Below are 15,338 nucleotides of genomic sequence, written 5' to 3' on the forward strand. Positions count from 1 at the left end.
ACTGAAAATATGTTTGTTTACCGAAAATGCTGGTAAATTACACGCTCTTCCGAAATAACTTAAAATTGGGTTATTGACCCACAACAAAATTAGTTTTATAAGGCTTTCTAGGCCCAGTGAAAAAAATATAATTTAACTCAAAAATGACGAACTCCTCGTCACAGTGTCCTGATGCAAACAATGATCGAGCTGTACACGGAGAATCAGCATTACACTTTTTGCAGTTCGATTTTACACCACCGACTAGTTTCAACCCTCGAACTGAAAAAGATGTAAAATGCGAACTGCAAAAAGTGTAAAAGTTACATCTTTTCCAGTTCAGGGGTCCAAACTGCAAAAGGTGTAACTTTTGGACTTAGAAAATTTAAGAAGAATCGACGGAATCATTTCACCCGCTGTCAAATCGGGACTTAGTGAAATTTGGAAGATGCTGGTAGCAAGAGGTGTTGCAGGTAAGTTCTGCTCGGTTTTGCGAACAGCTGCCGGAAAAGGCAAGATTCCGGTTCTCTCAAACAGGATTACCAAGAATACCAGGCCGGCGAATAATGTTGTGGCCGAATTCGATTGAATTCTTGGTTCTCCAGTCTGGGGGAAGCGAAATTCTGCTTTCCGACAGGAAATGGCTTAAATCTGACGGCTGCGGTTGGAAAAAGCAAGATTCCGCTTCCTCCAGACGGGAAAACCAAGAATCACGGCGAGGTGAATATATTTGTGGCTGGATTCTATTGATTTCTTGGCTCTTCGGTCTGGGGGAAGTTAATTTCGACCTTCCGGCCGGAAGTCATAGAAATTTATAGTCAGCGCCCGGGAAAAAAAACAAGATACCGGTTCCCCAGACCGGATATCCAAGATCACGGGTTGGTGATTAATTGTATAGTCGTATTCGATTGTTTTTTTGGTTCTTCGGTCTAGGGGAAGCAAATTTTTACCTTCCGGCCGCAAATTTATCGTCAGCGCCCGAAAAAAAAACAAGTTCCAGTTCCCCAGCCCGGATATCCAAGAATCACGGGCTGGTGGTTAATTTTATGGTCGGATTCGATTGATTTCTTGGTTCATAGGTCTGGGGGAACCAGAATCTTGTTTTTTCGGGCGCTGTTACCTTCTGTCCGGAATTTGTCAAATCTGACGGCCACGACTATTGTTGAAAAATTGAAAGTTTTCTACAGCTAAAATTACGTTTCACAGATAAGATATGTACGCGAACCTACAGCGAGCAGAACGTGTTCCCGGATTTCGCCTACCGACAGTATCCGTGCGCCCAGACTCGGAGAAGAAAGAATTGAGAATCGAGGATAAACAACCTGGAAAGTCCGAAGAGGATGAGCAAAACCAGCTCCCGGAAAGTCAGGAATCGGCGGGAGAAGACATACGCGATGGCACCGACTATCCCGGCTGACGCTTAACCCGCTCGCGGTATTAGATCTGGCTCCGTAAGTCGCTGCCGATCCGACAACCGTGCCAGTTCGGTAAGTCCCCTTCATGCAGATTCAGAAATCAACCTTTTATCGTAATTTTATCCACAGCAGCTCCGGGAGCCGCTTTTGGTCACGCTCATTTTCCAGATACGGTTCCCCAACAAAGTCAGAGCCGAAGCCGCAGACACAGCGGTTTGTCCCGTTCGCGTCGTGCATCGGAGCTTTCTAGGTCCAGATCCGTATCGGCCGCAACCAGGGCAACCGACGTGGCACTAGTCGTTTCTTGGTTTGTCCCTCCGATCACTTGGACATTCCACAGTCTCCGGAGAAAACCAAGTCCGACTTCGGAGCGACCTCGTCTTGAGGAGTGATTCAACACGACAACGAACAAGGCGAGTGCGATGGCTCGAGGATCGCAAACTTGCAGTTTAAAATGAGCACCGGATACTACAGGACAATATTGCCCAAGATTAGGACGGGAAATTTAGGAACGCATCACGGCGTCCAAACTGCTGCAAGGAAGAATTGATTGCCGGTGGCTGTCGCTCAGGCTGCAGCACACCTTCCTGGGGATTGCGATTGTGAGTAGATTTACTTATTGGTTTGACAATTTCAAAAATACAATCTCTCAACAGGTCGAAAAGCAACCGGAGGAAGTGCCCGCCCTGCTGAAGATCGCCATGCTGAAGGGAATTGCCGATACAGATTCTAGCACGCCAGTGCTCAAGCACGACATCTACAACGACGGGATGCCGCTAAACACCACGGAGGAAATTGACGGCGTTCCGATGCAGAGCTCGGAGGAGAAGCTCAAAACTGGCAGTTCGTTCCAAGTGGGAAACGGTTCCATTGAATCCGGTTTCTTCTGCTGTGCTCAACAGGTCGAAAAACATTCGGAAGAAGAACCCGATCAGCAAATTGAGGACGAAGAATTGCATGGCGTTCCGTTGAACGGTGCCGTCCTGCTGAAGTGCGCCATGCTGAAGGAAATGTCCGACACAGATTCCCGCACACCAGTGCTCAAGCGCGAAATCACAATCAAGTCGTCCCGCTGGTCCCGTCCCCCTCTACTCCAGCAGAAGCCGGGGTTCGTTGTGATGCCACTCTAAAAATTGAGCTAAATTTTTTGATTGCCCTTTATCGGGGGAACCGTTTTTTTGTTCTCTTCCAGCGTCATGGGTGAAGTTCTTCACCAATGCCGGCATTCCATCGCAGGCGGCCGCCGGGTACGCGCATGTGTTTGTTGAGAACCGGTTCCAGATGGACATGCTGATGGATTTGAACTACCTGCGGGAGATGGGCATCACGACGATGTGGGACTTCATTGCCATCCTGTGCAACTCGAAGACGGTGTGCAACCATAGTGGCCGCGAAACGGTGCTGTCCTCGGAGTCGGCAGTCGTCGAGGGGCCAGTACTGCTGGAACACTTAGCCAATCTGGTCCCGGTAGCGGCGGTTTCCGCCACGCTGAGCAACCCACCCAAATCGGCGGTGTCCCGTAAGATCCTTTCTCCTCAGGAGCGCTGAAGAATTCGCTTTTAACCCTTGTTGACCTTTTCAGGCCCCAGCTCGGCGGGGTCTCTGCCAAGCAAATCGCGGAAAGACTTTTTCGAGCACAAAATCGCACTTCCGGCTGGCGGCGGATCTACCACGAACATTGTGCGCATCGACGGTCGGTAGCATAGGCAAGTGGAGTGCCGTCGTCGAACGGCTCGAGCGCAACTCCAATGACGAAGAGGAGGAGGATGGAGAATTTGACGCCGACATTGACGACGCCGGAAACGGAAGGAAACCGCCGAAGAATATGGCCCCGAAGGTCACAAGAATATCGAGGCGCTTGGGAAGAAGAGTGACAGTTTCGGCGGCGGCGGCTGTTCAATCTTTTCGCGGCTGGGCGAGAAGAGCAACCGAAAAGAGAAAGCAGAGTGACGAAGCGCCCGCCGGGATACTGAAGAAGTCCCCGGTAAGTGTTGATGATTTGGTCAAAAGTCATGCTGCCTCACTAACGTTTAAACTTTTTCAGCAACAACCCTCCCGCCGACTCCCTCCCAAATCCAGAACGTCATTCCGGTGAAGAAGATCCCTGCCAAGGTGGTCACGGCAGGTGACGAACAGATGCTCTCCTCGCGACGGCGCAGCTTTGACCACATGAACTCGGACGGTAAGGCGGCCAAATCCGTATCCTTCTCGAAGGAGGACGAAGTGCTCGAAATCGAATCCCGTCCCAAGGATTCATTAGCTCCCAGGCCCGGATGCGCTTCCATGATCGGGAACTCCCGGTTCGGGCACGCCTAGGTGGCGGTGGCGCTCTTATCTTAGCCGGGAAACATCGACCGCCCTTCCCAAAATAAACAGCCAACGGAGGTGTTGAACTCCGGGTCCTCATCAAGAACAACTGATGGCTTCCTCTTGCTCCCCCAACCTGTTGTGGCAACTAATATGCTTCAACAATCAACTCGGAAAATCCGTTGTTCCCGATCCGGGGAAAAGAAGGTCCGACTTCGCGACCCGCCGGATTTTCTACTGAAGGTCAACCCGAAAGCCGTTCTAAGTCTCATCAACATCATCGACTTAGTGCACCACAAAGCGATCGATCCGGATTGAAATCCGGAGAAATTTGGACGGGAAAGAGTTGTTGCCGGTGGCGCTAAGTTTCCGTGACATCCGTCAGGACCTGTGGATCCGGATGGGCATTGCCAAGAGGCCATGGCCACTCCCTGCAACAAAAATTACGCCATGACCTGAGAGCGGAGTGTGTGAACTTGAATTTCAGCAAAAATGTCAATTTCTCTATTGTGAAATAAAAAAAATAATAATTGTAAACAATTTAGAATATAATAAAAAATATTTGATGCGCCAGTTTTTATTGCAATTTAATAATCAATAAATAAAAATCCGAAACAAAATGAAAATACGCCCGCATGTATGCAATTTTCCAACCAGTGAAACGGGTGAAACGTTTCAATTTCAATTTTACACGAAATCCAGTTCGACCCCTGTTACACGAAAGTATGTAATCGTACTTGAACTGAATTTCGTGTAATCGAACTCGATTTCGTGTAATGCCTATCCTCCGTGTAGCTGTTACAGCCCTGCGAAGTATGTTGGCTGACATATCGGGCAGTCAGTCAAAAAAACCAGCTAGAAGTCGCCTGACAAAAAATTTTTGCTAGAAAGAGATAGGAAACCTGATGCAAACAAACGTCCAGCTGTCATGTAAACATACTTTAGTGTGTTGGTAAATTTCTGACTAGAAAGCCTTATAGAGTAATCTACGTACTATATATTGCAATGTACAGTACCGTAAACTGGGGTCAATCGGGACACATGGGGCGAATTGGGACAGCAGTTTTAACCATGCTGGAGTACAATATTTTGATTTTTCTGGTTGGTTTCGATTAGAACAGACTCAGGCCAACAAAATGTGTACATTCATTTCCAAATTTAAAAGCTTTAAGTGCTCTAAAAACTGCTGTCCCTATTCAGACTGTAGTCCCGATTCACCCCAGATTACGGTATGTAAAAAAAGTATTTTCACCCCTCGGGCACTATGCACATTTTGTGATGAAACATCTAAACAATTTAATGTTGACATAAACCTAGTACTAAGTTCTGTTCAGAAACTCATGCTGAACATTTTGCTGCAAAAAGCTCATGAAAAGATGTTTTCTATAAAAAGTTATATAACAAATACTAATACAAAAATAAATAAGGTGCAAAGAAAGTTTGTACACCTTTCGAAAAATTAACATAAATAAAGTTATTTGTTGACAAATCACCATAAATCCAGTCTCCCAACTCCAAATAGGCATCCTTGACTGATTAAAAATATAATTTGGATTGAATATAAAGTTTACTAATTACTTAGTATAAAAGTTTACATAACTCTTGAAATTCTTTATAAAACTTATCTAAACTTAATTTTGCAAACTTTAAATTTAACTAAATGTCAATATATTACCATAGAATTGATAAATAAACATTCTGGAGTGGGTATAACACCGTTCTGGGGTCTTTGTATCGCTAGAATAGATTTTCGTTGGAATTTCGTACCAACCCGGAATTACGTCGTCGGAAAATCCGCCGGCATCGAACCGGTCCACAATTCACATGTTAACCTATGTGGCATCGGAAAGGGCATAAAATTTCCGATCTTTTGATACCCATACATCTAGGTTTTCTATAAAACCCACGTTTTTAAATACCTGGGCAAAAGTAAGTTTGATCCACGAGAACAAAAATTACGAAATTCCATACATTTTTGGCAGATTGCTCAAACGAAACCATAACAACGTTTTTGCCTAGGTGTTTAAAAACGTGGGTTTTATAGAAAACCTAGATGTCTGGGTATCAAAAGATCGGAAATTTAATGTCGTTTAGATGCCACATGGGTGACTTGTTAATTGTGGACCGGTTCGATGCCGGCGACGACGTAATTCCGGGTTCGAACGAAAAAATCTATTCTAGCGATACTAAGACCCCAGAACGGTGTTATACCCACTCTAGAATGTTTATTTATCAATTCTATGGTAATATATTGACATTTAGTTAAATTTAAAGTTTGCAAATTAAGTTTAGATAAGTTTTATATAGAATTTCAAGAGTTATGTAAACTTTTATACTAAGTAATTAGTAAACTTTATATTCAATCCAAATTATATTTTTAATCAGTCAAGGATGCCTATTTGGAGTTGGGAGACTGGTTTTATTTATGTTAATTTTTCGAAAGGTGTACAAACTTTTTGCAAAGGTGTACAAACTTTTTTTTTGTATTAGTATTTGTTATATAACTTTTTATAGAAAACATCTTTTCATGAGCTTTTTGCAGCAAAATGTTCAGCATGAGTTTCTGAACAGAACTTAGTACTAGGTTTATGTCAACATTAAATTGTTTACATGTTTCATCACAAAAATTGCAAAACATTGTAAAAGGACCTAAGTCAAAAATGTAAACAGACGGGATTTTTATTGCAAACGATGCCTTTAGTCTTAAACTACCACTACATATCGAGAAAACCATTAAAAATTGATTTTTATGTGAAAAAAATAACATTTTACAAAAGGCCAATGTTTATTACGTTTTGTTTATTTTCAACTTCCACATAGACCCTTTGATTCAAAGGTCCGATATGGAAACTGAGTTGTTTTGTTTTCGCAACCGTGATCGTCTCAGGGACAAACACGATGTTGTTCAAAACAAAGATCAAAACAAAGCTTGGCCCTTTGTTTTAAATTGGTAAAACAAACGATTTTTACTCAAAATAAGATTTCTCGTATATTTCTGGTCAATTCCTACCCCGTCAAGACGTGCGACGTTGTGATTCTTCTAGATAGCTACACATTAAAAAATGCTTAAAACTTGAAAGCATTTGCAAAACATACTTTTATTAAATTTCATTAGGATAACACATTCACTAGCGCAAAAGTCTTTGATTACCGGGTAAATTTCTTCGGTTCGCTATCCCGTGTCGCAATGTTTGGTCTTTTCAGGTCATTTCGTTTCGACGATACTGCCTAAAGTTCTTCGCGCTGCAGGTACACTTTTTTCTCCGGGTGAGCCGCTCATACCATCGAAGCCTCCAGCCCGTAGGAACCATTCAGCAATTCGACCAAGACGGCCAAGTGATTTTCCGGCTTCGAGGATGGTGGCTTGGGCCTTAAGTCTCGATACCAAGGGAAGCCGGAAATGCTCGACGCCTTTTTGATCGATTCTGCCGTCGATGCGATGGACACCTTCCAATAAGGCAGGACGTTCAATTTGGGCTTAGATCCGACGAAACATTGCACGAGTTAGGATTTAAACAATTTGGAGCAGCTAGCTGCAAAAATTATTGCCATTGGCACATCTGAAATAAAGTGGAGATTAATCAAATAACATCGACAAAAATCAAATTTTAGAAAATCTTACCGTGGGACGTCTCCGGTGTAACTCTGACTGGAAAATCGATTACGAACACTTCAATATCGCTATCAGACTTCTATTACACACAAAAATACTTAAAACTGGTTGCGAATAGTGAAAAAAAGATTTTAAAACAAAATAAAATTACTTTGCTTGCAAAAGACCAAACAGCAAAGCTGAATCTGTTTGGATTTGGCCTGCTTGGCCAAAAACAAAAGAACAACAAAAACAAACCGCCATCCTGTTTGACCCAGGGCCCATGTGGAAAGTGAAACTGTCAATTTTTACAAAGGCGCTAAAACGCAAAGGGCTGAATACGATCCCACACGAGTAAAACAATCGATCGGGGCTTATGTTACTTTTTCATCAATTTTATCGTAATATTGTCGCTCTAGCACTAAACCGAATCGAGCGATTTCCACTCTCGCCGCACTTTTTCTCTCCGCCTTTTTCTGCCAAGCTTTATTTGGTATTACCCGATCAGAGTGTAGCCAAGTTTGTTATGATTCCTCCATGTTGTTTTGATTGGCGAAATTTTTTGTCGAGGGATGAAACATTTTTTTGTTTATTTAATAAAAAAACAAATAAAATATGTACTATTTTTATCTTCAAAAATGCCCATCATTATCATCCAAAACATCCGACGGCAACACGCAAGCACTGATGCTATTTATTTTGCAAAAAAATGCGGAGAGAAAAAGTGCGGCGAGAGTTGAAATCGCTCGTTTCGATTTGGTGCCAGAGCGACAAAATGTTGTCAGTGACGTTTCAGCACAACATATCGTTACACTCAGAAATGATGTTGATAAGTTTGCGAAGCGTAGTGTCGGAGAAGTCGCCGCAAAAATTCGATTTATTTCCGAAACTACAATAATTCAATTTTTTCATCAATTTAAGTTTAAGGATGCATAACTATACCATTTTTACACATGTTGTGTAAATCATTTTCGCAGTTTGCTTAATTGGTTTGAAATAGGAATTGAAAAACTAATTGCAAATTTCATTCTTGTTTTTCTCAATGTTTTGAAAAATGACAATGGCCGTTTTACAATGTTTTGCTTGAAATGTGCATAGTGCCCGAGGGGTGTAAATACTTTTTTTACATACTGTATGTGGCAGCAAAACCAAATGTTGCGCTAGTGTGCGTACGCAAAACGTCATAAAGCTCTTTTGAATACTTGAAAATCATGAATTATTCATTATTTTTATGTATTCAATAGAGTTTTATGACGTTTCTAATTATTATAAATCTTTCTTACTTTTTCAAACGGTCCTATGTACATAGAAAACCCATGGCATTTTGGTTGCTTTGAAAAAGTAATCTAGAAATATCAGTAATCAATCGTGAAAATTGATAACTTTTTAAATTTTTCCTTCACTTGTTACATTGAGATTCCCTAGACTGGATCTCGGAATTTTTAAAGAAAGTTAAATGGTCAATTAAGCACGCAGAAAAATGTTTTGTAGGATCAGCCTGTACGAGGTTTGTCTCAACAAAATATTTTGTCGAATATAATCAACAAAATTATTACACTGAATCAACTCTCGCATTTTGTTGTTTCAAATCGGGATGTTTTCGGATGTTTTGTTGTTTCAAAGCTATTTTTTTGTTGATCAAAATTTGACAGAAAGTGTGTTCAAATCAAGGTTCAAATCAGATTTTGCACCTGCTGCACGACGACGTCGTGCTGCATCTGTTTCTCGCCCCGAATTCCACGGCTAAATTAATTGATTTTTACGAAATTCCACTGACGCTTAGCGGACAGCCCTTGGATGGGTAGATTGCGTGTGTTCGACGATAGCTCAGTTTAACACTTGAAATCGCGAGAAAATGGAGGGGTTCTGACGGGAGAAAAACACCGCGCGACTTGTCTCAACAAAGGTTCGGTTTATTCTGTTTTTTTTCTCTGCTTACAGGGTTGCCAGAAGGGCCATCAAATTTGTCCGCCGTTTTAACGGGCCAAGAAAATAAAGGTTGAAACAAAACGCAAGATCTACTTTTCCTTGGGCAGTGTGCCCAAACATTCTCCCCCCGTTGAGGCGTCAGGCTCAACCGAAGGCATCAAAGCAACCTTGGTGATTGCTCGCTTGAACTCGCTCGCTGCAGTTTTCACTGTCACCACTCTGACAGCGCCGTCTTCTCCGGGGTGTGTAGCGACGATCCGTCCGCGCCGCCACTGCTGCGGAGGCAAGTTCTCGTCGATCAGCAGGACCAGCTCACCAACCTTGAACTCCTTCACTTCAGCGTTCCACTTCGGTCGTCCTTGCAGCTGATGGAGGTACTCGCCAGACCATCTTTTCCAAAAATGTTGCTGCATGTACTGGATGTGTTGCCATCTGCTAAGACGTCCGACTTTCTCATCCGCGTACGACGGTTCCGGTAGAGCCACTCCAGACCGGCTGATCAGGAAGTGCGACGGCGTCAGCACCGTCAAATCGTTCGGGTCTTCAGACATCGGGCACAGGGGCCGGGAGTTGAGGATGGCCTCCGTCTGTGCCAGGAACGTCGTCATCTCCTCGTACATGAGCTTGGTCTCGCCGACGACCCGCTTCATGTGGTGTTTCATGGACTTCACTCCTGCCTCCCAAATCCCTCCGAAGTGGGGGCTTCTCGGTGGAATGAAGTGCCAGCGGATGCCCTTGAGACTGCAAAATTCCTCCAGCTTGTTCTTGTGCAGTTGACTGTTGAACAGTTCTCGAAGGGCTGCAAGCTCGTTGTTGCCACCGGCGAAGCAATTGGCGTTGTCCGAATGGATGTCGCTGGGAGCCCACGTCGGCTAGCGAATCGCTGCAGCGCGGCGATGAAGTTGTCGGTTGAGAGGTTGGTCACGAGCTCGAAATGGATGGCCTTCACCACCATGCATACGAAGACGACCACGTACGCCTTCTGCAGCCTTGATCCTCGTCCTCCGGTCTTCAGCATGAACGGACCAGCGTAGTCGATGCCCACCTTGGAGAAAGGTGGCGCGGGGTTGATCCGGTATCCTGGTAGGTTGCCCATAAACTGACTACCAGGCTTTGGGTTCTGTCTGCGACAGATTTGGCACTTCGTAACGACTTGTTTGATCAGCAGACCTGCTCGCAAGGGCCAGTAGCGTTCGCGAACGATGGCCAACAGTCCGTTTTGGCCAACGTGGAAGTTCTCTTCGTGCAGCTTGCGAACCAGGATCTTCGTGACGTGGTGGCCGTCAGGTAGGAGCACCTGATGCTTGCCGTCGTAGGGTATCGCTGAATACTTCAAACGGCCACCGACTCGGATGAGACCGTCCTCTCAAGGAACGGCGCCAGATTGGACCACGAGTGTTGCTTGTTGGAGTTCGACCGCAGCAGCTTCAACAGGGCACCGAATGCTTGCTTTTGGACCACCGCAAGGATGGTTTTCTCTGCTCGGGCCACCTCGTCCGCCGAGATGCCAGATGTTTCGGGCCGCTTGTGCACCGCCAGGTTGATGTAGCGCTCGACGTACACCCACGACCGCTGCAGTCGTCGGTAGTTGCTGCATCTCGTAAAGTCGATCGCTGGTTTCGGGTTGACGATCGTCAGGACAATCGCAGGCTTGAGTTCTGGTAGTTGGGACTCGTCGAACGGCTCGGACAGATCCTCGGGTAGCTGGTGTTCCCACAACTCAGGTGCGCCGTCCTCCCAAAGCTCGTGCTCCAGCAGGTCTTCCGGCAGCGCTCCCCGGGAGAGCACATCGGCTGGATTGTGTTCCGATCGGATGAAACGCCACGTGAACTCTCGAGTCAACTTCTGTATTGCGGCTACACGGTTCGACACAAACTGCTTCAGTGCCGATGGAGGTTTCTTGAGCCAGCACAGAACGATCTTAGAGTCGCAGTGAAGCACCACGTCGTCGAATGGAACTTCCAGGGCGGCCATGACCTTTTGTGTCAACTCCGCCAACAGTTTTGCGCCGCACGCTTCCAGCCGGGGGATTGTTTGCTCCTTGAGTGGAGCCACTCGTGATTTGCTGGCAGCTCGGCACACGCTGATCTCGCCGCGCTTGTTGACGCTCCGGATGTACAGCACACCACCGTATGCTCGCTTCGAGGCGTCCGAAAAGCCGTGGAGTTGCACGTTCACCGCATCCGGGGCGATCAGGCATCGCTTCTTCCGCATCTTGCTGATAGCTGGCAGCTGCACTCGAATTAGCCTCCACCGCAGTGAAAGCTCGACCGGAAGTGGTTGGTCCCAGGTTAGCGCACGAACCCAGACGTCTTGCATCACCAGCTTGCACAGCGTGATTATCGGCCCAAGGAAGCCGCAGGGTCGAACAGGCTGGAGATCTCCGACAGCACGATTCGTTTTGTCCATTCCTCGTTGATGGGTCGGGGCACTCGAAAGACAAAGTAGTCCTCGAGCGGGTTCCAAATGAGTCCGAGAGTTTTAATTGTGTTGTTGACATCGGACTCCCCGAAATCAACCTGTTTCTCGTGCAGCTCAGATGGAATCGCTCGTAGCACCTCGGTGCTGTTCGAGCAGAACTTGTGGACGCCGAACCCTCCTCGGCGCAGCAGCTCCGTCAGTTCTTTGTAGATTTGGACAACTTCGGCGACGGACGAACCACCGGTCAGGAAGTCATCGACGTAGCTGTCCCGCTTGACCACTCGCGCCGCGAGCGGTAGATCCTTGCCTTCATCCGTGGCCAGTTGAACCAATGCCCTTGTTGCGTGGTGAGGTGAGCTGGCGAGGCCGTAGGTCACCGTCTGCAACTCGTAGACCTTCAGCTGTCTGTCGTCATCCAACCACAAAATCCGTTGATACTTGCAGTCGTCTTGGTGCAGCTTGACCTGCCGGTACATTTTTGGAATGTCGGCAGTCAGCACGACCGGGTGGGTGCAGAACTTCAGAATGATCGACAGAAGGTCGTTTTGCACTGTTGGCCCAACATCCAGAGTATCGTTCAGCGACAGACCAGACGTGGTCTTCGCCGAAGCGTCGAAAACGACTCTTGTCTTGGTGGTCGAACTTGAGGTCTTGTACACCGCGTGGTGTGGGATGTAGTAACCTCCGTCGTTCACGTGTTGCACTTCCTTCAGTGTGAGGTATTCGGTTAAGAACGCGGAATACTCGACACGCTTGGCTGGGTTCCTGGCCAACGAGATCATCAACTTGTCCAAGCGCTTCCGCGCGTTGTTGTACGAGTCGCCCAGTTGACTCTTCTGGTTGTTGAAAGGAAGCCGGACGACGAACCGGCCTTCGGCATCTCGGGAGTGGGTGCGCTGGAAATGTTCCTCGACGGCAACCTCAGCTACGGTCAGGTCGGTCTCTGGGTGGACGCACTCGATCTCCCAAAACTTCACCATCGTCTTGTTCAGCTCCTCCTCGAAGTGGTTCAGTTGGCACACACGCGGGCATGGTTTGGCCTTTCTGGTCGGTACCGCTCCTCCTAGGACCCATCCGAGTTCCGTCTCGGCCAATGTTGGCGCGTTGCGGCCGATCTTGACGCGACCGCTCTTGACCAAATCAAAGAAGATTTCGTTGCCGATGATAAGGTCAATCTCTCCAGGGGTGTGGAACTTTGGGTCAGCTAGTTGCAGTCCTGGCGGCCGCGGCCAGGCTGCGACGTCGATCTCTACCACGGGTAAGTTCGACGTGATGCGTGGTACGACCAGGAAATCCAACACGGGTGAGGCGAAGGCGTTCACGCAGGACTCGATCTTCGTGGACAGCAAGTACTTCACTCGGGTCTGGATGTCGTTCAAACCGCTCACCGGTAGGTCCACGCGATCCATCTTCAGCTTAAGCTTGTTCGCCAACTTCTCGGTGATAATGTTGCTGTCAGACCCCGAGTCTAACAGCGCACGACACTTGACAGTGGAATCAGCTTGGCCGATCACCATCACTTCCGCCGTCGACAGCAGCACTTGGTGCTTCGCACCGCCGACGTTTGCACAGAGGGACACCGCGCTGCTCTGCTGCACTGGACCGCCCGCTGGAACCGAGGGTGCCACTGGCAAGCACTGGCTCGATTCTTCCTTCTTAACTTGACCTTGGTTGCTTCGTGTACCACTGTCGTGCAGGAGACTGTGGTGCTTGCGGCCGCAGCCTTGCACCTTGCACAGAGTCTTGGACTCGCAATCACTCACCCGGTGTCTCGCCTTCAAACAGTTGTAACACAAGTTTGCCTTGGTGGCAACGGACTTGCGCTCCGGTACGCTCAGGTCTCTGAACGTCGAGCACCGGTAGATCGGGTGATCCTCTTTGCAGTGGCCACACACTTCCGTTGTGGCCTGCACGAACGACTTGAGCAGGGGCTGGGCCTTCTGTCCGAATGCTTGGCGTTGCTTGCTTGGGGCCACTGTTGACTGCTGCGCCGGTTGCTGCTGGGAGCGATTTGTGCGCTGCAGAACACGCCCACGTTCCCGCAGGAACTCCATGAACTCCTCGAATTCCGGCAACGCTCCGCTGCCGATCTTCAGCTCCCACTGCTCTTGCGTCTCCTTGTCGAGCTTCTTGTAGATCACGTTCACCATCACTAGCTCGGCTAGCCCTTCAACTGGATACCCGTGACCAGCCAAAGCTTCACTGTGCTTCGCACACACCTCGACCAGCTTGGAGATGGACTTGCCGCGGCTCTCCTTGGCGACTTTTGGGCAATCCAGAATGGCGTCGATGTGCGTGTCCAGAATGAGGCGTTTGTCTTCGTATTCGTCCTCCAAAATCCTCCAGGCCGCGTCGTAATCGTTATTATTTACGACGTCCTGGTCGATCTTGTCCTTGGCGTCGTCGACGAGCGCATTTCGGAGGTACAGAATCTTCATGGCTGGGGGGTCGTTCGTGTAACGAGACATAATGCTCTGGAACAGGTTCTTGAAACTGTACCAGCCCTCCGGTTTGCCGTTGAAAGTAGGGAATGGAGCTTGCAGGTGCGGGACCGGCGCTGGGGCTTGGATGTAGACAGGTTGCGGAGGGGCAACTGCGGCGGCCGGTGCCTTCGGCAGTTCCAACAGCTTCGTGGTGAGCTCCGACTCGGCGATCCTCGCTTGCAACTTCTCGTACACGGTACTGTGCAGCTTTTCAAACGCCGCGTACTTCCCACGCTGCTCGGCTCTTCTTTCCTTTGGCAGCAGGACGATGATGTCGGAGTAGTTTTTGTCGTAATCGTCCGCGCTACGCCGCAGCGTCTCCTCGTAGAGCTTGAGCAGGTGGACACTCACTGTCACATCCTCCAGCGAACCTTTCATCCGCTCCAACTTCTCGACGAGCATGTCCCGCCGATCCTCCAACGCTTCCAGGTTCTTCTCCATCCTGCGCTTCTTCTGCTGGGCTTCTTGTTCGACTTTCTGCTGTGCGACGGTTTTCACCACGCTTCCTTTGGATCCCGTCAGAGCGTCGAGAATATTCCTCCTCGTAATTCCGGACGACACTCCCGTGGGCGTCTGCTGGTCGCTCATCCGTGCACACTTTTTGCCGCTTCAATGGCCACTTTTTGTTTTCTCGCACTCACTGGTCTCGCGCAGAGACGGACTTTGTTAGCACTTGCCAAGATGGCGTCCTTTTCGACGTGCCACGGGCACACACGCACACACACTACTGCAGCCGATCGCAACCGGCGTCAGTTTTCCACGCCAAAATGGCGACCACTTTTTCCATTTGTGCCACGGGCACACACACACACAATTTTGGTGGCGTAGCGCCGACCCCAAACTTCCGTCCAGTCGAGCGTTCTCAACTGGTTCTAAATTTTCCGTGCCACGGGCACACACTTTCTTGGTGGCGTAGCACCAACCCAAGAGTCCACTTCGCCCAAGATGGCGACTTCCCGGAACTTGTGCCACGGACACAAGAACCGACTTCACTTTGGCCGCAGCCGAACTTAGCACCGGGCTAATCACTCACGAACCGGGAACCAGCTCCAAATTCTCCGAATAATATCCGGGAGAACGGACCAAAAAATGTTCGACGATAGCTCAGTTTAACACTTGAAATCGCGAGAAAATGGAGGGGTTCTGACGGGAGAAAAACACCGCGCGACTTGTCTCAACAAAGGTTCGGTTTATTCTGTTTTTTTTTTCTCT

General features: G+C 47.9%; 2 protein-coding genes across 2 annotated transcripts; both read right to left on the bottom strand.

The window, feature by feature from the left end:
- Window positions 1–9,311: 9,311 nt before the first annotated feature.
- On the bottom strand, window positions 9,312–11,436 carry LOC119765595. Its single transcript, XM_038249827.1, has 3 exons — window positions 10,561–11,436; window positions 10,172–10,486; window positions 9,312–10,094 (listed from the first exon to the last, which is right to left on the bottom strand). Exons 1-3 carry the CDS (start codon window positions 11,434–11,436, stop codon window positions 9,312–9,314), a joined length of 1,974 nt encoding a protein of 657 aa, XP_038105755.1.
- A 125-nt stretch (window positions 11,437–11,561) lies between these two features.
- LOC119765598 lies at window positions 11,562–14,714 on the bottom strand. Its single transcript, XM_038249834.1, has one exon. The coding sequence runs from the start codon at window positions 14,712–14,714 to the stop codon at window positions 11,562–11,564; it is 3,153 nt and encodes a 1,050-aa protein (XP_038105762.1).
- Window positions 14,715–15,338: the final 624 nt, after the last annotated feature.

The sequence above is a fragment of the Culex quinquefasciatus genome, chromosome 1, assembly GCF_015732765.1.
Source record: "Culex quinquefasciatus strain JHB chromosome 1, VPISU_Cqui_1.0_pri_paternal, whole genome shotgun sequence".
NCBI classification, from domain to species: domain Eukaryota; kingdom Metazoa; phylum Arthropoda; class Insecta; order Diptera; family Culicidae; genus Culex; species Culex quinquefasciatus.